The following is a 25,921-nucleotide window of genomic DNA, read 5'->3' as shown; positions in this document are numbered from 1 at the left end:
ATAATCCCTCCCGAAAAGTCTATTTTCAACAACAGGAGAAAATATCCTGTCTTATGACATTAATAGAATTCACAGAAGAGAGTATGACTTTTCTTCTTTTTTAAACAGGAAATGTATGGGAGAAGAACAATTCCCTAGGATTCCCACTTTTCTGAAGAGCTTCTTTCTTGACTCTTACCTTGCTTTCCTCTTGTCAACAGCCTTCTAACTCAAAGGTGCAATGCACACCTCTCTCTCCCTCTTTCGTTTCTTTTTAGCCTTCAAAAATGAATTAATTCAATTTCCCTGAACTCTATACAAGATGTGGACTCCTTTAGATTCCTTTCACAGAAAATTTACTTAGGGGTTAGAAAAATCTTTCTTTTTTTTCAGAAGACTGAAAAATGACAAGCCATAGCTGACTGTCCTGGCATCCTTACAGTTGTACATACAATCTGCAAAATAATTTCATGCTGCTCATTCCCTTAGCTGCTTGTTCCAATCAGGTTTTGTCTGTTGGGTTGTTGCACCTATAATTTTTGTTATATAATTATTTTCACTAACATCCAGGGTTATGACTCCACACCTCTGTAATCCAAGAAATTAAATCCTGGCAACTTCAATCTAAATGTATTTCAGACCTTAGGTATTATTTTTAAACAATGGACTGACTAACAATTTATATAGTCACAGTCAATTTTTGTGGATAACCTATTTACTCTGCTACATGAAGTAAACATTTCTTTTCAGCTTAAAGCCTCTTCACAACAATGTTATCTACTTTCAAAAACCACTGTGTTTGGCTACCAGTTCTTCCAGATTTAGATAAGTTAAAATCAGATAAGGATATTGGAAGTTGCAGGTAACTAACATTTGTAGAGTGATTGGTCTTTATCCTAGTACTTTGGAGACAAAATTGATTTTCTTTATTCAGTATTATTGAGGGCAACCCTGGTTTCAGTTTGCTTTGTAGAAGGAAGCTGACCCTTCTTAGTTCTGAAAAGAAGCAATGAGGGGTTTTGTTTTGATTTATGGGAAATTCCCCAGGGAACGGAAGAAAATGTTTGCAAATTATAGTAGACAAAACCCACTGGAATTATTTGATGATTGTAATGGGAAGCAATCTCTCAGTGACAAATAATGAGCTGAGTGGGAACAGATTGCTGCTCAGGCAGTACTGGGGAAGAAGGTAGAGGAAGGACACGGCAGGGCCACACCTCAAATCCTGTGTCCAGTTCTGGGCCTCTCACTGCAAGAAGGACATTGAAGTGCTGGAGCGTGTCCAGAGAAGGGCAATGGAGCTCAGAAAGGGTCTGGAGCACATCCTATAAGGAGTGGCTAGGGGAGCTGAGGGTGCTAAGCCTGGAGAAAAGGAGGCCCAGGGGAGACCTTCTCACTCTCTACAACTGCCTGGAAGGAGGCTGTAGTGAAGTGAGGCTTGGCCTCTTCTGCCATGTCTTAGGTGAAAGGACAAGAGGAAATGGCCCTCAGTTGTACCAGGGGAAGTTCAGATTAGATATCAGAAAAAAAAGGTTTCACTGAAAGTGTATTCAGGTTCTGCAATAATTTGTCCAAGGAAGTGGTGGAGTCACTGTCCCTGGAAGTGTTCAAGAGCTGTCTGGATGTAGCACCTGGGAATCTGAATCAGGAGTGACTATGGTGGTGTTGGGCTGACAGTCAGACTAGATGATCTTGAAGGTCTCTTCCAACCTTGATGACTCTGTGATTCTGTGAAAATAATTTTTCCTATATGGATAAGAGATACAAGAAAAATCTGTAAGGTTCAGTTTGCTGCTTGGAGTGAAATCAGTATACAAAGAGAAGATGTGTAGTTTTTAGCAGAAAACAGATCTGACTGGCTAAAATATCTGAGGAAAAACTCATTAGTAGCTGGTCTGAGGCAAATAAAGTTTCTTTTTTTACTATTAGCCTGAGCTGATGGCTGAGACAGACATAGGGAGATACCAGAGAAAGATTTCAAGCAATTTCAGACTTTCAAAGGATGCGCTTTACAAGGCACTAAGTATTTTTTCACTAAGCATCTGGGAACTTTTTCTTCATCTACTTCTGAAGAGCTCCCAGAACAAAGACTCCTAACCCCATGTGAAGCTTTTGGTCACTACTGTATCAGAAACTGCAAAAGGAAATCAGATCCAAGCAAGTCTGATACTAGCAATCACAACTGGATACTTGAGTTTACACTTGGGCCTTATTTGTCCTTCCATGACCTTTTCAGAAAGCTCTGAAACAACACAAAATTTGTAATTAATCCATGGGTGTATTTTCTTTCAGTTTCAAGAAGTAGTTAAAACAGTTATATTTATTTATTTGAAATATCAACAGCATGGAATTTGAAGAAATAAACCTACTGAGAAAACTCAAAAAGAAAAAAGGGTCCTTTGAGAGTACTGGTGGTGTGCTTTGCTGTAATTTTGCACAGCAGATCATGGGAATATTTTATCAGATATTCTCTCATTTTAAGAGAAGATCAGAAGTTGGTAATACAGCTCAAGAGTTTTGAGTCCATAGGGCTTTTTATTCTCCAATTAGAAACAGAAATCTAGCACTGAATTTACATACAATAAGAGCATTAGAAAGAATACCTCAGAAGCTAACTAGAAATTCAAAGGCATGGGATTTGAAATGTATATTACAGCAATGTTTAAGTCAGAGTTTAACTTAACAGAAGAGATACGGAGCAAAATTACTAGATGGTTGTCAGTGAAGGGTCATTGTGAAAATGCAGTAAAACAATGAACATTGTACCACAAGTTTCTCCTTTTGTTTATTCACAATCAACACTTAACATCTTAAGTGAAAGCATGACTGATATTTATATCAGAAGTCACCAAAGTTTATCTGTTTTTAAACCAATTTTATTTCTAGGATTTGCACTTTTTCTGCCTCAAGCATTGCCAAGCAAATTGGAGAAAATGCCCTATCAGCCTGGCTTGTTACTGTCTAGAAGACATATCTCTAGTAAAATCCAAAATACAGCATATACCTTATTTTTCTTATGTAATTGGAGAAGATATTGCTGGAATTTTATTCTGAATGTCTGACTTGGTGAATACAGGTGAGGGTGACACAAGATTGAAGCCAATGCTGAGGGATGCATAGTTTGGTAAGGATGGACTACAAAAGGAGGAATAGAGATTTGGCAGTCCATAAATCCTGCAGGGCTGCAGAGAGTTGGCATTTACCTAAGAAAATACCTTGAAAGAAGTTGTGAAAGAAATGTAACAGCTGGGAGTGCAATTAATTGACAAACACTGAATGTTGTGAATGTTAAAAATAAAATGTGTAGAAATAGAATTTTCTTCCAGCTATGTAGACAATAATATTTTTTAATATGTGAGTAGCATTTTGTTTTCAGAATTGTTATAGTATAGTAATATTTTAAATTATTATTTTTACTTATTTTTTCTGTTTTTAAACTCATTTACTTTGGCATATAAGTGAATTGCATGAGGCTTCATTGTCTGAAGCGATCTTTTAAAACAAGGATCCTTTCAGACAAAACAGTGTCTCCCCTTTTGTTCTGTCTCAGAGCAAGATAATATTTTGTTACATCCTACAGTAATATATTGAAGATGCAAAGGCACAGCTATTAGCATTATTAAAACTGATAACTGCAGCTGGTTTAGCTCCTTCTATTTGGTATATGTTTTGCTCCCTTTCTCTGACAGTGTAAGAATTTACTTGGTGTAGCATTGCCCTTAGCTCTTCGTATAAACAAAACCACATTCTTTCTGTGTTGGTGTGCTTAGGTCTTGCTAGTGATTTTTTTTTAAGCCACCAGGTGTTTTGGACCAATTTACACTTTGATGAAAATTTGAGTACAGATACCAGGCTTGTTCACCACTGATGAAAAAAGTTACACAATCTAAAGAGAAATACATGGATGTTTGAAGGATAAGGTGACAAAATACCTAATATATAAGTAATGTAAATTTTGTACCTGTAACATTACATGAGGCTTACTGAAATTTTCTTTTTTTTTTATATCCAAGGATTTTTGTATCATTTCCACAGAGTTACTCCAGTATAAATGATTTTATAATTTGGCTTTGAGAAGGATAGCAAAGAATGAATTAGCTTCAAACTGCCTTTCATTTCCCCTGTTACCTTAGCCCAGGCTGGATACATAATCAGGATTAGAAGGGAGGGAGCAGTTAACCTTGAACATTTACAGCAGAAGTAGAATGGCAACAGAAGTATAAATTATTATGAAATGCCCTCTGGGGATATCAGGCAGAACTCGTTACAGATAGGTTCTGCACCTGTAGCAGATACATGCAACAAATGCAAAACAGTTTCCATGCCAGCTCATTCCTAGTCAAACCAAGAGTTCACAAGATCCATAAATCATAGGTTCTGGATCTCTCCCACTTATTAGAAATGCAAAAGTTATGCAAAAAAGAAGCACAGAAAGGATGATACTGAAAGCTTATTTCAGAGTGGTGCTATATTTACTTGTTAGCACAAATGTATGATATCATGATATTTAAGTGACAAACATTATTTAGCCAAGTATTAAAATAAATATTATAATATTAATATTGAAATTAATTCCTAAAATGAAATTTTTTTTTAATTAAAAAAAAATAACATCTGCCTGAAACACCTGAATACCGAAATCTGGATCAAAAGCAAGTTTATTCTATGATCTTTCAGTATTGCTAAATAAGAAAAGAAATATATTTTCAAAATGCAGGGACATTTTCTAAAGGCAGCTTGAAAAGTTGTCACATATCACATGCCAAATTGTCAATTCTGCATAGTGAAAACTTTTATACAAAACGTTTAGAATTTTCTTTAAAAAACAAAAGACAGCATCACAGCATAATCTAGAGGCAAAACTGAATGATAATACATACCAAAAAATCAAAGATCCTGCACTTAAGAGCTTCCACCATTTTATGAAAATAGTGATGCAAAAAGGCATTTAGAGTGATCAAGAAGGAGAAATCATGATAGATTTCCAGCAACTGTCTTAACAAACTTTAAACATATATTTGAAATAATCAAAACAGCATGTATTTAAAATTATTTTGTCACTCTCTTGGCCATTGGCATACTAAAAAACTAATTTTGCTCTTCTTAGAAGGCTTTCTGGTCAAACTCTTCTCTGTACACAGGCAATAGAGAAGTATTTCTTTCTTGAAACCTTAAAGTAATAATAAATGAAATAATGCTTTATGGACTACATAAGACTCGGTGAGAAATGAAGACTCTGAAGGTATTTATGATTCCTAATGATTGTCTCATGCTGGGGCCTTTACAAGTCTGACAAGAATAAACCTTTCCTTACACATCCTCAATCACTTATTTGTCTCTGCATATGGAATTTACAAACACATGCACATAATTGACTAACATCAGAGATTAGTTACAGGACAAACAACCTGCTAAATAGCCAGAAATATAACTGAATAGCCAGAACCAAAGTTCTGCACAGACAAGATGATTAATCTTAGGCCACTAACTTGTGAATGAAGTGCTTTCTGTTCAGTCCAAAAATTGCTCTGCCAAGGGCTAGAATCAATTAATAAACTGGAAGCAATAGCTTAAATTCTCTTGGCCTCAGTGATCTGCAGTAACTTAGTTAGCCATGTGAGAATTCTGAATATATAGTTATTAATATTAATGCTTACCATTTTAAAGCTGTGAAATGTGCAGAATTGCAGTAACAACAGCCATGAAAGCACCTAGGACTGGCATAATTGTTACCCTGAAAGATTTGCAGGCTGTGTTTGCTTATTCCAGCATGTACATCATGGCGGAGCAGGCAGGAGACAGGCAGTACCACACACACCCCATAAACTGCCATAAACATAAAATATATAAACATAAACACATAAAACGTGGATGCAATGGCAATGTACCCTTGAGCAGAGTCATCCAGCCACACCCTGGGCATTATTACTAACTGTGCAGCCCTTCTCTTCTGTCTGGTACTTGTAGGACCTTATCTGGGTTACCATGCCCAGTTTTGGTCTTCTCATTACACTAGTCATTCTGAAGTGAGTCTATGAGAAAAGCTAAGATTGTGAAGGGGCTGGAGAACATGATATATAAGGAGAGGTTGAAAGCTCAGCCTGCACAGCTTAGAGTAGAAAAAGTTAAGAAGAAACTTTGTGGCTGAATAAGACTACTTAATGGCACAATACCAAGAAGATGGTGTGACAGGGTTCTTGGACGAGGGGAGAGAGGAGAATGTTGACTCCATGTTCAGAAGGCTTGATTTATTATTTTATGATATAGATATTAGATTTTAACTAACTAAAAAGAACAGAAGGAAAGGTTTCCTCAGAAGGCTAGCTAAGAATAGAATGGAATGAATAACAAAGGTTTGTGGCTTGGACAGAGAGTCTAAGTTATGTAGTCTGTGGTTGGCCATTAATTGTAAACATTTTAGATGGCCCAATCACAGACACACCTGATGCATTCCACAGTAGCAGATAACCATTGTTTACATTCTGTTTCTGAGGCCTCAGCTTCTCAGAAGGGAAAAAATCCTAAGAAAGGATTTTTAGTGAAAAGATGTCTGCCACAGATGGTGGCCAGACTTTTCTCAGAGATGGATGGTTTTGGCTGATCCTGTGTTTCCCAAGCTGGAACATGGGAAGTTTTGGGTACTTATTAGCAATTTGTTTATCACAAGATAAAGATTGTGACAGGTAGCCCAGAGAAGTTATGGAAACATTGTGCTGTCCTTGGAGGTGTTCAATCCTCCATTGCACATGGCCATGAACAACCTGATATTACATGTAAGGTCTTGGTCTAGGTGATGTCTAGACATCTCTTTCAATATAAATTACAATTCTGTGATTCTACTGGGGAACTGATTCTTATTCTAATACCAAGAACATTATAAGGATTAACAGAGTTAGAAAGCTAAATAAATATCTTTCCCCTTTCTGGAATTTCCACATGTGACCCTTTGAATACCTAGCAAAGTCCTGTCACATGCCCAGCATATTTTCCCCCTTCTATTCCTATAGAAGCCTTGTGCTTTCTGTGTAACTGTTGTTCCCATCTCCTGGTTCAACTTCAAAAGTTCTGTCAGAATCCAGATAGTACACTTGAAGTCAAAATTCTGCACAGAAATTTGTACTTGGAAAGAGCTGCCAGTGCTCCATAATCTTCACTCCAGCAGATAGGAGCATCCTTCATTGTAAGCTGTGTGTTGTGGTGCCTCCACAATGACCGTCTTCCCTTGGGTGAAGGTACAGCTCAGGAAACAGCAAAACTTCAGTCCAAAGTGCCTGGGTCATAGAAACAAACTTCATTTAGCAACAAGTATTGAGGAAAAAAAGAAAATAACTGTCTTTCTCCTGCTGTAGAAAGTCTTCTGTATTGGTAATGGTGTTAGGCCTTTTGCTCCCCCACAGCATCTAATTTCAGAGGAATACCAAGAGATAACATTCTACAGTAGGTCTATGAACATGCATATCTTCCAAACCAGCTTTTGCTGGTGGTGACTTGTCTATCAACCCTGTGAGGTAACACAGACTGGTTCATTACCCCTGACATACAGAACGTCCCCTTCCAGGCAGCAATACTTGTCTCTGTTTAATGGCAGGAAACCATCACTGGCAGACGTGGAACCTCGGAAGCTGAATAATCACGGAATCACAGAACAGCTCAGGTTGGAAGGGACCACAGTATCCAACCTCCCTGTCCAAGCAGGGCCGCCCAGGGCACACCACTGCGTCCAGACGGTGCTTCAGTATCTCGATCGCGGGAGACTCCACAGCCTGTCTGAGCAACCGCACAGGAAAGAAGTTCTCCCTCGCGTTCAGGTGGAGCTTCCTGTGCACCAGCCGTGTCCTACAGCCGGGCAGCAGGGAGCAGAGCGCGGCTCGCCCGCTCAGCCCCTCCCTCCCGCCGTTCCCGCACTGCGGCTCCCCGAGGGCTCAGCGCTCCCTCGGGGCTTCGCGCGCCGCCCGCCCCGTGTTTACCTCGAGCCCCCGCCCCCCTCCGCCCCGCACGTCACCGGCGTGGCCGTGACGTCAGAAGGGCCGGGGCGGCGCCCGGCTGGGCGGCGGGGGGCGCCCCCAAGATGGCGGACCAGATCCCGCTGCGCCCGGTGCCGCGCAGCGCCCAGCGCAGGGCGGCCTATTACAGCAGCGCGGCCGCGGCGCAGCGGCACAGCAGGTACGGGCGGGGCCGGCGCGGCGGCCGCTGCCGCCCCCTTCCCCTCTCCTTCCCCTGTCCCCAGCTGCGGGCGGGGCGGCGTGCGCCCCTCGCCCAGTCCCGCTGCCCGGCGGGATCCGGGACCGCCCGCTCCGCGGGGAGGGCGGGAAGGGGCGGCGGCCCCGCCGCGGATGGCGGAGGGGGGTGTTGGCAGTCGTTGGCTCCCGCAGGCCTCCGCGGCGGTGGCCGCCTCTCCTGGGCCGCTGTTCCCGTGTCCCGGCGGCAGGGCCGGGGCCGGGACGGGCTGGGGTGGCGGCGGGAGGATGCTCAGGGCGCCCTCGGCCCCGCTGCTCCCGGCGCCAGCCCCTCTCCCGCGGGTGCGGCCTTCGCTCGCCCGGCCCCACCGCCCGCAACTCCGCGCAAGTCGGGTCCCTTGGCAGGAGTTCGCCGAGGAGAGGGATGCTCGCGGCGGGGGGCTTCTTTGGGCGTCCTTGGTAAATGTGCTGCGAGCTAGTTGTTGGGGTTAGCACGGACACCATTCCTGAGTGTGGCCATTAAAATGTTTCTTTCCTTTTTTGGTTCTTGTAGAGCATTGTTTGTGGGTAGAAGGACTGGAGGGAGCAGTTGTAGGATCTGAAGCAAATGGACTTGCTAAGAATAGATAGTTGGTGCTCTTTTTCTAGTTGAAATACAGTGATAAGTCTGTTTCATAATGAATAAAATGTGATAAATCTGTTTCATAATGAATTAAATGTATTTACTTTGTCTGGATGCGATAACCAACAAAAAAGGTCGTTTAAAGCTGTGCAAAATAGGTTAGGCTTACATTATGTTGTCTTGATTCTTAAACTAGATAAAGGGTTTTTTTAATGAACATTCACAAGTTTGTAGGACAGTCTGCCATAGTGTTAGCTTTCCCCATTATACTAATACTTGAATGTCTGACAACTTGTTGTAGGTTTGTCCTCTGTCTTGAGGTAGGGCAGTATCATCCTCATTAACCCTATACCTTAGAGAATTGAATCAGAGAATGCTCTTACTGAAATTTGCTTCTCAGTAGGTGTTGGGCTTGGGAATAAAGAGGAGGATTTGGTAGGCAAAAATTTAGTCCAGACTATCAAAGGTACTGGGAGTTCTGTAGGTTAACCAAGAGTGTTCTGGTGATGCTGTAGATGGGATGGCTTGAGTCCATAAGTCAGATGGTTACACAGGTTAGTTGAAGGTGTGTGTGCAGGTGTCATTGTGGTTCTTTAGACAAACTGTTTAATTGTGGCTCTTTATAAGCAGATCTGGCAAACTGTAGGAACTAGCAAGGAACTACCAACTCGTTACAGATTTGCTTCTTGCCCTCTGTCTTTGATCAACATTGCCCTCCAAAGATTGTGGATTATATTCCTTCCAGTTTAGATGACATCTGTCAGAGTTAGGGTCTTTTATAATCTGTGTATTTAACATATCGATCCTCCATAAAAGTGATTATCTGTGTTTTTAGTTACTTTTGTGCAGCTTCTTGTAGGTATATAAAAGCTTTAAAAATTGACAGGCTCATTTATTGTGTTTCTTCATTTTTGATCACTTGATTAATTAATTGCTTATCTGAGCTCTGAGAATCAGAATACTTACACCAGCCTCTTCATTCACTTTATGGTTTTATTTTTCTCAATGTGGGTTGAGTAAGTTGGTCATTCTCCTTCAAGAATACCTTACTTTGGATTTGTGAGAGCACCTCTGGAAGGTGTCCTGTGGACCTGCAGTAAAGGCATGGCAATGCTTGTGTGGAGTCTACCACAGCTGTCTTGTGTAGAGTCCAAGGGCAAATACAGCAGTGCAAATAGTGGAATTACAACTTGTCTTGTGGCTCTAAACTTGTAATTGAACTACAGCTTCTATGTCTTTATGAATGATTCATCCTGCTTTTCCAATCTTTATCTTCAGCACAGACTCTGAAGAAGCGTTGCATTCCTGTGGAAACTGCAGCAAAGGTCCTGATGTCAGATACTTATGAGAGTGTTGAAGTGAAGTCACTGAGGTCTCTGATATGCAGAAACCTATCATGTGCATGTATGCTTGAGGATTTTGCCTAAAAGGGTGTAATAAATATCTCTGAAGATGTCTAGAAACAAACACCTATTAAAACATACTGGAGTTGGCATGTTGGGTTTAATCCAGTGCTGTTGTTTCTGGACTTCAAGACTTTTTGACTTGGTGTGATTTATTTTTTCAGTGAAGAATTTACAGTGTCTTGGAAGTCTTATACACACATCCTTAACTTTAGTGTGGTAGTGTTTTTAACTCCAGTTAATTGTCCTGCTGCTGTGCAACCTCAGTTAGTACAACTCATCAGTTGCTAACCCTTATTGGCCTTGCAGCTACTTTGTAGAATGACTTCTTTTGCTTGAGCTAAGCAGTCTGTAGGACTCTTTGCCAGTGTTTGTGTAGCTCACTTTGCAGTGAGGACAAAGATTATCATACTCGTTGTTTGTCACACTCACTGTTTGTCTGCAGTGCACGTTGTGCTTTTGGGAGTATGTTTTCCCGTACATATCTAAAGAAACTTCAATAATATGCACACTTCTGTATAAAATTGTAGCCAGCTAAGAATCATTAAATGTCCTGCAATGTACTTTTATATATAAATAAACATGAGAAGATGAAGTGTTTTTATATATTTATACTGTATGTGTTAAGGCCTGTTAAAAATATATTAAAAATACATATTAAATATTACCTATGGTTCAATGAACACATGCATCCTGTTCTGCTTTTATTTCTGATGTTTAAGCACAACTTATTACTTTTGCAGTAGAAATTCAGTTTTTACATTTTCTCTCATATTTCCCTACCTCAGATGGACAGAGAACTATTCATGTGTTGCCATCAACAATCAGGGAAATCTGTCTTGGAGGAAAAAGTTGTTCACCTTAAAATGAATTTGAAAAATCCTTGCTATTGTTTAGTATATTCAATTTGCGTAGTTGTAAAAAGGCTTGGGGGAAAAAACTGATTGGTTCAGCACTTGTTTCAGCACCTTGTCCGTCAGCTTGAAGGTTGTTATCTACAGGAAAATAATTGCTGCTTTTTGTTTACATGGTGAGGGAGAGAGAGGAGCAGAGAACATTCAGGTTCACCTGAAATGTGCATTGAGGCTTATTCTCATCTGTTTGACTTGTGTTTGTCATCATCAACCACAGAGTAATCAACTGCTGACCACAGAAAGGAAGTTGACTGTGCTGTCATGTGAGGTCGGTGGCAGGAAAACAAGAAGCCTGGTGGAATTTTGAAGCTGATAAAGAACTAAACAGTAGTCAACTATCATTTATCCATAAACAAAATACCTGGTTTATTCAGGTGTTCTATGCTTGCTGCTGTCAGTGAGTGATTGTATTTGGCCTAATAGGGCTGAGGCAAGAGGTATTGGGACTCCTGGGCTGGTACCAGACAATCACATCTTTCCAGCTCTCCTTTATGTGACATAAATTCACTTGCACTCCAGATATTCATAAAAGAAATCTGTCCTTGTTCATGGTGTGAACAGTAGTGTGTTTATGAATGACACAACTGGATATATTAAGTGGTCGTTGTAGGGCAAGTTGTGGAACAGGTCAACTCTGTTGCTTGTCTCTGCAGTTTGCCACTGATGGACCAACTCTGTTTTGAGGCAACTGACTGTACTGCTATTTGGGAATTCTTTTATGTCATTAGCAAATTAGAAACTTGCACATGAAGGAAAAATGAACCAAGTAATAGGATAATGTGTCTTTTGTGCAGGTAAATGTAGAATACTTGTTGCTTAACAGTTTGTGAACTGTAGCTTATTTAATGTGAAGTATGTATAATAGAAAAAAATGAAATCTCTTCCCGACAAAAGGGAATGGAAGTCTGCAGAACTTGAAATTCAATGAAAATTCGCATGATTCCCTGATACTTACAAATTTCAAAACCAGTTTTTGTAGTACACAAAAAAATAAGATTATTTAATGTAGTAATACTGTTCTAGTGCTTTTGAATTGAATGAAAGCTGTTCCCAGCAATCTTGTAGTCCTTATGGTTATGATTTCTCAGAGTGTTTGGCTAGGTTCCACATTGAACCACCAAAAAAGAGATAAAAATGTCAATAGATAATAGTCAAGGCAGGTACTGTAATGCTGTGGAATTTTTAATTTCTGACAGTCTGTTATGAACTCGGTTAAAATACCTTTATTTTCCTACTGCCTTTCAGTTATTTGTTAGAGTTGTGTCCTAATTCTAAATGACATGATTTATGCAGTCTAGATGTTATTCTTTGTAGTCCAGTAGATTTTGATATTTCATGTATAATAACTAAGAATAATGTCTCCAAATAACCAAAAATATTATTTGGTAAGACCATGTAACAATCAGAGCTTTTAGGACCTAACATCTCCTGTAGAATGCTGTTCACAGAAAGTTCATGACTTATATTGCTATAAGTGCAGGTCTGGAAATCCTTTCAAAATGTCCATAATTGTTCAAACCCCCCAAGAATTAATACATATTAGTGGAGTTTACCCATTGAATGGGCTATATGCAGTGATATTTGGTACTTTGTACAGTTTTGTGAAACGCTCCTAGTTTCTATGAATCTCCTTCCCTGGGTATTTCTGAATGTTTAGAACAAAAGTTCTTACAGTATCTGGCCAGAGTTATACAGATTTCAATTTCATCTTCTCCCCAAAACACCTGTTAATTGAATGGCTCTACATATTTCATCCTGAAAATGAGCTTGAAAATGATGGATGAGGCTGAATGGCTGACAATATTGGCATTAATTTGAATTTTAATATAGTTTCTGTGATAAAAAATTCCAAAGATCAAACTGAATTTGCTTTTGAACATCTGTCTTTTAAAACTGATTTTGCAAACTTCTTCCAACATCTGTTGTTTGACCAGAAGCAGTAACTTGTTAAATCCAGAAACTATAAATATCTATGGTTTTGCTGGGGTTTTTTGTTTGGTTGGTTTTGGTATTTGTTTCTTTGTTTTTGGTTTTGGGGGTTTTTTTTGTAGAAATAGCATTGTTAATGCTATTCATTCTGCTACTCTGGACATGATCACAGAAACTCCTGGAAGTTAAGCAGCTGTGGGAGTGTGTGGGAGTGGGTCCTGCTTATTAATTCTCCATATGTGTACTGGCGCACCTGCACTTCCTTGTGGATAAAACTCCTAACATCATCCTGGTTCCTGTGGTGCTTCCTTTACTCTGTGACAAGCAAACAGAAATGGCAGCAAATGGATGCACCATTACAGATGAGTCTGCTGTCTCTGTAGGACAGAAATCTTTGCTGGAGGTAGCAACTCAAAGTGAGATGTATCAGTAGTTACTGTGATGCCAAAAGCTGCAAATGTTGCAGGTTGCTCTGATACTTGCTAGAAATGTCATGAACCTTGAACAACTAAATATGTTGTTCCTGGGAAGTGTTTCAGGCTGCAGGTGCTGATATGTAGATGTTTTAGTGTATTGGGAATGAGAACACATTAAATTACACAGCTGTATGTTATGCTGATGTATTTGAATATATATATTCATTACAATACACCTGTCTTCTGTTTCAGCATAAGGAGGAAAGGATCAAATGCTGTATAAAGAAGTCTCTCTAGAATAGTCCTTAGGAGAGTTGTCTGTACTTTCATGCCATTCTTGCAAAGTGGATCAATCATGTATGTCCTTTGTTCTTTTCCAGGAGAACTCTCACCCCTCCCTTTTTTATAGACTTGACCTGAAATTCAAAGTGTTTGTCTCTTTTTAATTAAAAAAAAATTCAACATTGATGTACCGTCTTGCAGGACATACTGCTCTTTGTTTATTAGCTTTTCCTGGGTTGTGATTTTGGACAGAGGTTCATTATTACAGCGATCTGAGGAGGTCGCTTGGGGTGAGAGAGAAGGACGAGAATCTTGTTTTTTGATCAGAAGGCTGGATTTATTGATATATGATATATAATACATTATAACTATACTAAATAGAATAAGAAGAGAGAAGTTGCAGAGGCTTGCTAAGCTAAACTAAGAATAGAATTAATCTAAAACAAAGTTCTGTGTCCCGGGACTCTGTCTCCAGCTTGCTCCTGTGATTGGCCCTTAATTATAAACACATAGAACATGAACCAATCACAGGTGCATCTTATTGCATTCTACAGCAGCTGATAACAATTGTTTACATTCTTCTTCTGCTTCCCAGAAGATGCAGAAATCTGAAAGAAAGGATTTCTGTGAAAAATGTCTGCGACAGTTCATCCCTGTCATTTTTAACTATGCCACTCAGTGACTTTTAGGCTTAGTCTTAGATCTCATCTCTGAATTTTGATTCTTCCAACAAGGCTGTTTGTGTGGCAGCTTTGTACTTGGGGTGCTGTATTTGTGTAACAGTGGTTGAATTGGGTCTGTTTTCAAGATCTCAAGTTATGGAGAAACTAGTTCTCTAGTTTTTAGAAAAAAGCAGTAGTTCATGTATTCCCATTCCTGGACTTTTTGTTTGTTTGCTTGGATTTTTTTATGTGGTTTTTTTTTTTTTTCCTCTGCTAAAGACTGTATTTATAGGCTAATCCTGCTGGTTGGAACTGACACCTTATTTAGGATAGGTGCAGATTCTGAAACTTATGCCTGGAACAAAGGTCCTAGGAGTTTGATATATAAGTCTTGAAAAATAGTGTCGCTGTATGTGAATATTTTCAGACCTTTTATGCAGTGTGTGTTGTCATTGTTAGGTTCTGGGGCTTTTACTTTTCAGAGCAAAGTTTAATGATTTAGTGATGCAGGTAACCATATGGCATGCATATTAAGTTATTGACGTTAGCAACTGTAAAATAATTTTACGAACAATAAGATTTTCATTGGCGCCATACCTGAGAAGCAGTTTGTCATATTTTATCTGCAGACACAAATTTAGATGACATACAAACCTTAGGTGATTTTGGTAAAAAAGTGATTTTTAATTGCAGTTCTTTAATTTGATATTATGTAAACTGTGCATTTGGAAAGTGTTGTCTTTATGTTTTTCTGTTCACTAGTAATGGTCTTTCATACCAAGATAGGTTTACAGAAAGTCATAAATTTTGGCGCAGTTATTCTTACAGTAACTATCCTGATCTGAAGTGTTTTAATCATTGGGCAGAAAAAAAGTTTGAGAACTTCAAATAACTATTTTAGGTGTTACTATTGTTTGCAGAAGCACAAGTGACTGCATGTTTAAGCTATTATTTTTGCATGCCTTCCTGTTTTGTACCTATAGTATCTAAATACAGTGATTTGTATTGCTTGGGCATGCTAAGAAGAGAGAGGGATAACAATTGATTGGGCTACAATGTCAATAACAATACCCAGTGACAGTGATAAAATGGCCCTGTTGTTCTGATCAATGACATACCCTACTAATTAAAAAAGGGTTCTGCTGAATGTAGATGATGTTTCCTGAGGTCCTACTGTGTACTTAGGTATTTCTGGTATCTATTTGTTAAATACAAGAGACTCACTCATCTTGTCATGGGTTGAAAAAGGTCTTGTGTTAAGGTATGCATAGCGCTTTGTAAGGTGAGCAAGGGGTAATAAGGATGGGTGCCTTTTATCATGGAGGCTCCATTACATGTCTTCTCAATTTGCTTCTTCTCTATGTGGTTCTAGTAAGAAAGAGTGATGTAGGAGAAAGAGAAGGCAAATACCATTCAGAATATTTGATTTTTCTCTGGTGGAACCTGTTGTTTTAGTATCTGTTTTAAGCAATTTTTTAAAAGCTACTGATGGAAGGGAGCTGCTGTGGTAATAAGTTTCTATTATGCTTGTAGACCTTTATCTGAACAGATGTAAGGGATTTTCCCTTAGTTCTGCAAGGCTGAAGATATCAGCTTTTTGTTTGTTTGGGTTTTTTTTTTTGTTTAGCTTGGTTTTTTGTTTGTTTGCTTTTGTGGTGGGGGTTTTTTGTTGTTGTTTCTTGGTTGGTTGTTGTTGTTGTTTAATTTTGTAGTAGTAGTAGTAGTTCAACAATGCTGCCTTGTGGTTTTCCCTATTATCTCTCTGTATCATTTGGGGCAGGAAGGCAAAGATTTATTTGGTCTTATTGCAGAGTTTGGTCTTACTCATCTCAGTGACACCGTGATAAACTTGCCTGCATGCAGTAGAAGTACTTTTTCCTTATATTTTGTTGTTCAGTGGATAAACATGCACTATGGCAAGAATATTGTACTGTTTTTAAAAGAGCCTGGATGTAAATGTTCTGCTCTACAAATATCCAGCATCCTTAAAAGCTGTTAGTATTAACTGTGGTTACTCCATAAAAATTTGTAATAGTAGTATTTTGTGTGAGTGTCTGATTCTTTTTTTTCAGGTCAGGACCTGTGTTCAGAGACTTCCCAAGAAACACAGATTAGGGTGTTATACTCGCATTAGAGGCACAGCTGAAGCTGAATATGAACATAGAACAGCAAGTTCTAATCAATTTTAAAAACTTTAGAAATACCTTTTCTGTGTTTTTTGGGAAGAGGTCAAAGAAAATTCTTTAAATTTCATGCATTTAGCTGTAGAAGATTTTTCAGTTTTCAACTTCTCTTGTAATATATGAATAGCACGATTGCTTTGTAGATTAACAGAATTTACTGCTGTGTGAAGCATAGAGGTGTTTGAAATTCGAAGAAAAATGTAATTTTTAATTCTTAGAAATGCAGGGTAATATTTGAGGAAAATAATTATTTGTAACTTGATTTTTCTTGGGTAACTTTCTAGCAAAGCAATTTGTTTTATGGATACAGTGGTTATTTGTTTAAGAAGAGTTATATGAAACTACGTTGTTTAGCTATAAACATGGTTATGAATGAATGTGCCTTGCTAAATAAAATCTGTGCAGCTGCAGTTTCCTGGGAATTTTTTCTTCATTATAGGATGTGATCTGGGCAGTTTTGTCAGTGATACAGGCAGTCTACAGCAGTTGTTGATTTGGTGGTTCATCCTTTAAGAAACAATTTTTGCTCTTCATATGGAAATGCCTGTCACTTTCTTCATTTTTTTTTACTGATGCTTCTCTACAATTTGGCAGATTCCTCCATTATCCTCGGACTGGGAAAGTGTTCACATAGGTTGGAGGTAGAGCAGGATAGGGTATGAGTGACAGAGATTGCGCAGGTCACTCGTCCTGTGCCCGTGATGGGAAGCAGAGGGAGTCCTGTGGCAGCCACTCAGCCAAATCACCAGCTCTCAGCAGGATGTAACATGGTCACAGCATTGGGTGGCAGTAGCTCAGCTAGTGTTTCTCAGCTTTTTTGCTCAAGACTTTCTGCTGCAGCCTCTCTTCCATGCTACTCTGCATCCCACAGCCATCTCCTGGTTCCAATTCATTCATAGACTCATGACCATGCATTCCTTTTTTCCTCCCTCACTAGGTTTGAGAAATACTGCTTTAAAGCATCAACTTTGTTTTCCTTCTTGTGGATGATCATCTATAGCAAAACTGATAGGTGATGAGGAACAGATATTTATGCAGGATCTGACACAGTGCTTATATTCCTGCCCGAGTCTTTTGATCAAGCAGATAAAACAACCCTCTTCATAAATACTGCTTCTACATTTGTTGAGTGAGTAAAACCAGAAAAGCATGCAGTCACAATTGCCCTGTGTCTTGCACCTTCCTGCTGCACCCTTGGATATTGCTCCTTTAGAGTAATGGAAAGCTGGCAGAAAACATAGAAATTATTATGGACCTGAATAGGTAACCAAGGTAGATTTAAATAACTTAAAATGTCTTTCATTACACATTATGGTACCTATGAAACTCTGCATCTGCATCTCCTCTGGCAAACAGCCATCAAAGTGGAATGACGTAAGTACATGTGACTTGAGGCATCATTTTCACAGCAGATATTTATATCAAAATTTCACTTAAAAGTATTTATTGTACATGACTTTGTTTATCTGTTCAATGAGATTCCTAATAGTAGTCAGATTTTGTGGAAAGTTGTTTAATATTAATGTTCCTTTTTTCTTAGGAAACCATATTTTGTCAAGATAGTTTTCTTCATACCTGATTTAGTAGCAGTCGTGCTGAGAGTTTTGATGTCTCCACTCTGGCTTCTTTATTCATGTTGCTTTCAGTGCTTCCCTGTTTTAATACAAGTTTCTAGGATTATACTTAATTGATTTGTCACTCAAGGAAAATCAGCACTTCAAGCAATTAAGTGCAGCAAAATACTAGGTAACAAAGACACAAAGATTTTTGTTCTCATCCTAGTTATGAAAAATCCATTATTCATTATCTTACTGGTTTTAAATACTGAAGTACAATTTTCCAACACAATAGCAAAATTGCTTTTGAAACAGAATAAATTGCTTGCCAGTTCGCAGGCTGTATTTTGAAGTCAGGCTTACCAAACATGATGGTGCTTATGCTCATTATCTTCACTACTTGGTGAAGCTCCATATTTGAAAGTGCAAATGTGGATATCAATTGTAGGGAAAAAAAACCCCTTGTCTTGTCTTTAATATAATGGTAAACAAATCTTAAAGAAATTATGATTAGAAGATCAATGTATTCCACAAATATTACCACATTAACAAAATAGATTTTAACATTAGGCATATCTATGAATTTTTCTCCATCAAATCTCTCCCATGATTCTCTTGCATTCATGTGTTTCTTCATGAAAGATTTTACTCTGTTTACTGTGTTACTGTTGTTTATAAGAGATACTATTTTCCAAGCCAGACACTTGTTAACTTTGTAGGAACTAAAACGGATGTGTTACTTTGTGATATCTTGTACTCTCAATTTCAGCTGTCAGACTGTGATCGCACTGGGTGGTGTTAAAATACATCATTAATTAGTTGTCCAAGAGCAAAACACAAAGCTACATAAAGCTCTCTATTAAAACCATGATAATGTAATTTACAAATTTAATTAGAAAAGATTGTAAAAGCATTGGACAGGAGTATGTTTAAACACAGGCCTGTCTTATTGGAAGTCTAAGAATAAAGTAATATCTTGAGTTTTTACTACGCAGTGGTTTTATTACCTAGTGTTGATCTGAGAGATCAATGTAATTTGGTATAATATGGATCTTAACCTGTAATAACTGCTGTGTTTTGTGAAGAGATTTTTTTGTATAATGTTTTTCTTAATGTCCATTATTAATAATAATAATAGAAAATATATTTCTAAATTGTCATATTAAACTAAACAACAGATGCAGCTTTTTGCAAACATCATTGTGAAGACCAAGTTTTCTCATGTTTGTTTTTAAACTTTTTTTTTTAAGTACATGCTCTTAACAATAATTTGGAAAGCATTTTCCATGCTATATTCTCACATAACTTTCTGGAAACTCCTAGCTTTTAATATTAGCACAGTGTATTTTATTGTGAAACTTTGGTTGTGTTTTCTGCAGTGTGGCAGTGCTTTTACACTGTTTGAAACATTGATGAAGATTTCTTGTCATAAAGCCTAATGTACTAAAGGCTCCAATACTCACTTGACTTGCAATGGTGTACAGGAGATGTTTGTTTATTATTACTCCTAGTTATGCAATATTTTCTAATGTGGTCTGAACACATCCCTTAATGGTGTTCCATGCCAAGTGATTCCAAGGCAGTGCAGAAATCTGGGCATCACCTGCCAAAGAAAAGAGGGAGTGTCTAACTCTTGTTCCCTTTCCCTATTAGAGTTTACTTTTTAACTGTATTGATACCAATTTATTGTATAGCCAGTGTAAAGTATGTGGTGTACCTTTCCAATAGAAATCTAATATTCAGTCTCTTGCTTCCCTTCCTCCCTTTCCTGGCATCCAAAAAAGTTAGTAACTGCTTTAATATATATTCTTGTATACAATAAGGCTCAACATAGAAAATCTAAGAGGAATAGAAATGGTTTCAGGTTTTTGTATTAGATATATAGTGAGTTGAAAAAATGCAAGCTTTTTAATGCTTACCCCTTGTGGTTTTAATATTGCTTTAAAAAAAAAAAAACCCTGTATTTGACTGAATACTGTTCAGGGTGTTGTTCTGCCAGCAGAACTCCCTCCTGCTTAAGCATGGCCACCTACAGCTGCTTGCTCAGGATCATGTCCAGACAGGTTTTACATGTCTCAAAGGGTGGAGATGCCACAATCTTCCTGGACAGCTCATGCCTATGCTCAGTCATCTTCAAGTTAAAAGTGTTTCCTGATGTTGAGGTGGCACCTTCTGTGTTTCAGTTTGAGCCCATTACCTCTAGTCCTGTGACTGGGCACCACTGAAGACAGCCTGGCTCATTCATCTTTGCAACCTCCCTTCAGGTTCATAGACATTAATAAGATCCTGCTTGTACCTTGTCTTCTCCAGGCTGAGCAGTCCCACCTATCTCATTCTTTCCTTGTAGGAGAGATGCTTCAGTCCCTTCATCATCCTCATGGCCCTTCATTGGACTCTATTCAGCATGGCCATGTCTCTCTTGCACTGGACACACTGCTCCAGGTGTGGCCTCCCCAGTGCTGAGCTGAGGGGAAGAATCTCCTCCCCTGATGTGCTGGCAGCACTTTGCCTGATGCAGCCCAGTACCTGTCTTTGCAGCGAGGGCATGGCGCTGCCGTCCGCCAGGATCTCCAAATTCTTTGCTGCCAGGCTCCTTCCCTGGAGTGGCCCCCAACATGTAGTGATGAGTGAGGTTGTTCAGGTGAAAACTTAGTAATTCTTCTTGCTGAGCTTCCTGAGGTTCTAATCAATCTGTTTCTCCAGCCACTCAAATTTGCACTGGATAGTGGCATGTTCATCCGGTGTGTTGTCATTCCTTCCAGTTTTGTGTCATCTGCAAACTTGCTAAGGATGTATTTTTCCCCATCTTCCACATCATCAATGAAGATGTTAAACAAGACTAAGCCAGTATGGATCTCTGGGGTACACTGTCCTAGTATACTGACATCCAACTAGACTTTGTGCCACTGACCACCATCTGGACCTGGCCATTACAACAGAATTCAATTCATCTCACTGTTTGCTCATCCAGCTACTGCAGGAGCAGCTTGCCTACAAGAGTTTTATAGGAGACAGTGTCTAAGCCCTTACTGAAGTTCAAGCAGACACTATCCACTGCTCTTCCCTCATCTACCAGGTCAGCTATTCAATCTTAGTAGTTTATCAGGTTGGTCAAGTAGGACATCCCTTTGGTGAAGCCATGCTTGACTACTCCTCATAATTTTCTTGTCCTTTTTTGGAAAAGATTTCTAAAGATGAACCACTCTTCCAGGGATTGTGATGAGACTGAAAGCTAAGGGCAGGTTCCCTGGGTCCTCCTTCTTGGAAAGGAGGAGAGGCATTTGATTTCCTCCAATCTTTATTCACTTACCCAATTGCCATGATTTATCCAAGATTATTGGAAGTGACTTTGCAATGACATCTGACAGGTTCCTCCGCACTTGTGGGTGCATCCCATCAGGGCCCAAAAGCTTTTTTATATTTGTACATGCAAATATATATAATAGAATATTACTAATATATAATACATATTTTATTACATATTATAATTACTTTATTATATATGCAATATTACACTATATGAAATAAATATATATATATAAGTATTCAGTTTGCTTAAGTGTTTCCTCACTCATCTTCCTTGCTTTAGGCTTTTTTCCTGTTCTCTTAGACGTGGGAATCCTGAAAGTCAGTGTTGCTAATCAAGACTGAAGCAAAGGCATCCAGCACCTCAGCCTTTTCCATGTCCTGTGTAACCATATCCCCTGTGTTATTCAATGAGACCCCATTTTCCCTAGTCTTCCTTATCTCACCTATGTACTTAAAACTTCTTGTCTCTGACTTCCCTGGCTGGATTCAATTACATTTGGCTATAGCTGTCCTAGCTTTGTCCTTGGAAGCTTGGACAATGTTTTTGTATTTCCCCAGGTTACCTGTCTTTTTTCTACCCTCTGTGCACTTCTGTTTTGTGCTTGGGTTTGAACAGCTCCTTGTTTGTCCAGTCAGAGCCATCCCATTGGATGGGAATCTCTTGAATTTGGAGTAGGTGATCCTTGAGTACTAGCCAGCTTTTTTGGGTCCCTCTTCTCCCTAAGACCTTATTCCATGGGACTCTTTCAAGCACTTCTTGAAGTGGCTGAATCCATTCTGAATTCCAGGGTTATGAGCTGCTTGCTACTTTCCCCCCTGCTCTCAGGGCCTTGAACTTTGCCATCTTATGGTTACTGCAGTCAAGGCTGTGTTGACCTTCCCATCCCCAGTGAGTTCCTCCTTGCTTGGTGAGTATGAGGTTCAGCAGAGCATCTTGTCTCATGGGCTTCCTCCAGAGTAATTAGAGGAGGAAGGTGTTATCAAAGTGCTGCAGGTCCCTCCAGGATTGCCTATGTCCTTTTGTGTTGCTCCTCCAGCAGATACCAGGGTGGCAGAGGTTCTCCATGAAGACCAGGGCTTGAGAATGTGAAGCTGCTCTTTTCTGTAAAGGGCTTCACCTGCATGCATTTCCTGTTCAGGTGGTCTCTAGAAGACACCTGCTAAAATGTTGCCTTTACCTGTTCTCTCTTTGTTCTTAATCCAGAAGCTCTCAGTTGCCTCCTCATCCATCCCTAGGCAGAGCACCATGCACTCCATCTACTCAGTCATGTACAGGGAATGAATTTCTAGTTTTGTTAATTACTATTTTTAAATGGTTTGGGATTAGCTTGCTGGGGAGAAAATGACACAGTCCCAGGATTCACCTTGTAAGAGATGACTTTAAATATAGTTTCATAAAAATTAAACTTCCTAATTCTGAGTAACAGTGCATCTTCTTTCAATCATCCTCCCTAAGGTATAAAAGGAGTAAGTTAGTCAATTTACATGCACTTAGAGGAATTTTCTTACTGAATATTCCAGTGTTTTGTCTTAGCTTAAAAAGCATTCCACATGTGTAAAATTGAGATAATGGGTAATAGTTTCTGGGAAGGAAAGGACCATTGTTAGTCCAATGTTTCCATGGGTCTGATGCCTTAAGTTTTACCTGCCATATGTTCCAGATTCTGTGCTGCATTAGTATATAACTCTGAATTTCATATAAAGTGTTAGCAAGTTCTCTTCACAGTTTAGTTAGACAAAAGAATCCTTTTCCAGCCCAAGAACCAAGGATGCCACTGCAGCTTAAGGCCCAAAAAGTGTAAACAACAGCAAATTGAGGAGCATGGGAGGATGGGACGTCATAACCTGAAGCTGTAACTGGGCAATTAACCCCAATATGTAAATGGACCAAAACTTATAAAAGTGTGAAAACATGTGACCTGTCATCAATGTTGGATGTAGCCTTGGCTGGGCTCTTGTACAGCCCAAGGTGTACCCTTTGAAGGCCTTTTTAATAAATACCTCCTTTATTCATTTAACACTGCCTAGCCTCTGTTCTAGGTAGCCTCTTAAGGCATCAGGTCCCACAGGCAAATCTTCTTGGCTCACTGAATGTTTTTGTGTAGAATTGTAAGAATTAAACTATAATGTTTTCATAATTAAAACCAAGATACTGATGAGTGGTGTAGAAAGTGAGGCTCAAAGGCCTGCACACACAAGAAAATACGTCAGGAAAGCAGGTTGAAAAAGCACAGTGGAAATATAAAGTCTGTACTTCCGTCAAAACTCAGTCACTTGTGTTTGCTATAAGCTTTGCAAAGTAACTTCTACCTAACAAAATCTTACAAAGAATCCTTGGAAAAGTAGGAAGTTGCAACTTTGTATGCACATGTTATATAAAAATTAAGAATTTCCCTAGAATTATTTATACTATGATTGACAATGATTGCAGGCTTTCTGCTGTATTACACAATTTTTACTAAAACCTTAATAATGTGTTAACAAAAATGCAGGAGATACTTAGATGAAAATATGAAATTCCATAAGGCAAAAAATTAACTTGGTTAGTTTAGGAAATTACCAGTAAGAAAAAGTGATGTACTCACTATTTATGTAGTGCTTTTATCTCATTTTGCCAGGTACCAAGCGGAAGATGAGTCCTCTCATTTGGATGAAATGCCACTTATGATGTCAGAAGAAGGCTTTGAAAATGATGAGAGTGATTACCATACTTTACCAAGAGCCAGAATTTCTCAGAGAAGAAGAGGCTTAGAATGGTTTATCTGTGGCGGCTGGAAGTTCCTTTGCACTAGGTTTGTCACACACTACTACTTCTAATTAAAGTTAAAAAAAAATTAAATAAATGCTAACTTTATATTGTGTGATATGTGCAGAGTACAGAACACAGAATAATTTGCTTGTTGTGAATATTTTATTTATTTATTTGCCTGCATTTTTCTTACTATGACACTGCCAGCTGTTAAAAGCAGTTCTGAAGGGCTGATGCTGTTTGTTGTGCTTCTCCTGTCTGCCTTGCTGCCTTGCAAGAGGGATCATGAGCTAAATTTGTATTAATCTGAGGTCCATAATTTAGCATGCAATCCTGGTTCTCACTTCACTCAAAGCTACATTAGGGTAGAGGGGTTAAATTTTTTACTTTTGCAGATATTAGTGCATTAAGTTTACAATATATATCCATTTATTGATGTTACTGTAAGGAAAAAGCAAATTCATCAACTAATGATTAGTCAACCCTTCAACTTTAATGGTTAAAATATAAATTTAACTGGTGGTCTTGGAGTGAGTTATAACTGGAATTAGCTCTTGTGATTTGGTTCTTTCTTAAAAACTTTCTGTGCCAAACTCTACTGTATGCAAATACCTTGGAATATTAATTTTCCAACGAATTTTTAACATAACTTCCAAGTAGTGAAATTGCTGTTAGGATTATTAAGGATCTTCCTTTTTCTGTAATTTGGAGTGATAAAATCTGACAATGAGTAAAGTGAAGTGAGTGAAGCATTTTTAGTGAATTTAAAATGCAAATGTTTTCTTTGGCAGATGTTTTTAAAACAGATTTAGATAGAAGTCTTCACAGCTGATTTTCATGGTGCATTAAGAGGCCTGTTGTTTTACCTAAGCAAAGTTGTGTTTCTACACCTTCAGTTTTTTAAAATAATTGTTAGAAAGATTTAAAAAACATGATCTGTGTTGATTCCTGTTTTATATAATGATTTAACAAAACCTCATGGTTTATCAATTTTATTATAGATGTTAAGTGTTTGGAAGGTAGAAGGAAGGAAGGTAGAAAAGTTTACAGAAGTAGTGTTTGTATATGTTAATGGGTTTTGGAAGCAGTGTTTCTGGTACAGGCCTATATTTTAGCTGTTAAAAAACATTTATAAGTATTTAAAGAAGTTGTTAATCTTTTGGACATGTCTTAAAGTTTAGATACCTTTCAAACAATATACTTTTATGTGAATTCAGCTCTGTAAGTATTAGTGATTATTAGTTACTGTGGTTATATTGCTGTAAGTTTGATGAAGACAAGCAGATCAGTAAAGACTGCACCCTGGCATGGAATTTACAGTGTTTGGATAGAGACAGGCAATTGCAAGGTGAGTTTATATTGGAATTAATTAAAAATTGTAAGAGAATGTCACAAGAAATGGTCATTAGTGCTGAAGATTGCAAAATTTCATGTTCCTGCTTGCTTGCTTGCTTTTTAAAATTGAGAGGTACATCTTAGCTTTCAAGCCTAGAAACTTTCAAACCTGTTCTTTAAATTACTTGAGTCATATTTATGATGGATTTTTGAGAAGGAAAAGAGAAAGTAAATTGCACTATGGATTCTTTTTTTCTGATTTATTTTTTGTGGGGTTTTTTTTGGTTTTTTTTTGGGGGGGGGTTGGTTGTTTTTGTTTTTTTGGTTTTTTTTTTTTTTTTTTTTTTTGCGCTGTGCTCTATACATACTTTGCTGCTAATATAGGTGTGTGAAAAGGAACGTCTT

General features: G+C 38.5%; 1 protein-coding gene across 4 annotated transcripts in view; it reads left to right on the top strand.

Annotated features, from left to right (window-relative positions):
- The first annotated feature begins 8,032 nt into the window (after nt 1–8,032).
- Nucleotides 8,033–25,921, top strand: part of ATP9B (ATPase phospholipid transporting 9B (putative)) — a 155,854-nt gene continuing 137,965 nt past the window's right edge. For all 4 annotated transcript variants that reach the window (XR_009418459.1, XR_009418458.1, XM_059471682.1 and 1 more), the window contains exons 1-2: nt 8,033–8,142; nt 24,051–24,224. Coding sequence is in view for 2 of the 4 variants with exons in the window: in XM_059471682.1 (XP_059327665.1) it covers nt 8,048–8,142; nt 24,051–24,224 (269 nt within the window). In the remaining 2 variants the exon portion in view is untranslated. The remainder of the gene's footprint in view (nt 8,143–24,050; nt 24,225–25,921) is intronic.

This window comes from Ammospiza nelsoni, chromosome 1 (genome assembly GCF_027579445.1).
Source record: "Ammospiza nelsoni isolate bAmmNel1 chromosome 1, bAmmNel1.pri, whole genome shotgun sequence".
Classification (NCBI taxonomy): Eukaryota; Metazoa; Chordata; class Aves; order Passeriformes; family Passerellidae; genus Ammospiza; species Ammospiza nelsoni.
Note: the sequence above shows the minus strand (reverse complement) of the source record. Positions and strands in the feature narration are given on the sequence as shown.